General features: G+C 45.1%; 1 protein-coding gene across 1 annotated transcript in view; it reads left to right on the forward strand.

The window, feature by feature from the left end:
- Positions 1 to 268: 268 nt before the first annotated feature.
- Positions 269 to 588, forward strand: part of LOC311312586 (uncharacterized protein) — a gene marked incomplete at its 3' end in the record, with an annotated part of 99,701 nt that continues 99,381 nt past the window's right edge. Inside the window, exon 1 of the mRNA XM_084442546.1 lies at positions 269 to 379. Coding sequence (XP_084298672.1) covers positions 327 to 379 — 53 coding nt within the window. The 5' untranslated portion in view covers positions 269 to 326. The remainder of the gene's footprint in view (positions 380 to 588) is intronic.

Here is a 588-nt window from a genome sequence, read left to right on the forward strand (position 1 = left end):
AGCGCTCCTGACTCCGTAACCCCTTCAAGAACCGAACTTTCTTTCTGACTCCTACGTCCTCTACCCTGGATCGGCATAAATGAATGACCCACCGGGGAATAACGGAAGAAAAGCATCCGGGAAAACTTCCTGTCAAACTATCCCGTTAAATCCAGGAATTTATGTCGGGCTTGATAGGGGAATCAATAGGAGATTTTTCCTCTGGAACTTTATTTCAAGCGTCTCAAATGTGTAAGACGGCGACTGGTGCTTTCTGTCCCCCTTGCATAGGAGTCACGTTGTGATTAACGGATCAGGTTTTTGACTGCCAGGACAAATGAATACAAATGAATTTAGGGACCCGAAGGAGAGATTGCAGAACCTCTCATCTCGACACAAAGTAAGTATTCTCCTGGATGCTTGTGGATGGGGTGATGAGGGAAGGTGAGATAACAGACAGATAATTGCATAGCCTGTAAGACTGGCAAGCCTATCAATTGGACCCGACGAATGTCAAAGTTGTAGGCTACACTATTCGTAGTCTACAGACTAATGTCTTAATGCAATTTTTAGGATGAATGTCCAACAGGCTAGCACACATCTCCTACC

Source organism: Borostomias antarcticus (genome assembly GCF_949987555.1).
Source record: "Borostomias antarcticus genome assembly, chromosome: 8".
In the NCBI taxonomy this organism is placed as follows: domain Eukaryota; kingdom Metazoa; phylum Chordata; class Actinopteri; order Stomiiformes; family Stomiidae; genus Borostomias; species Borostomias antarcticus.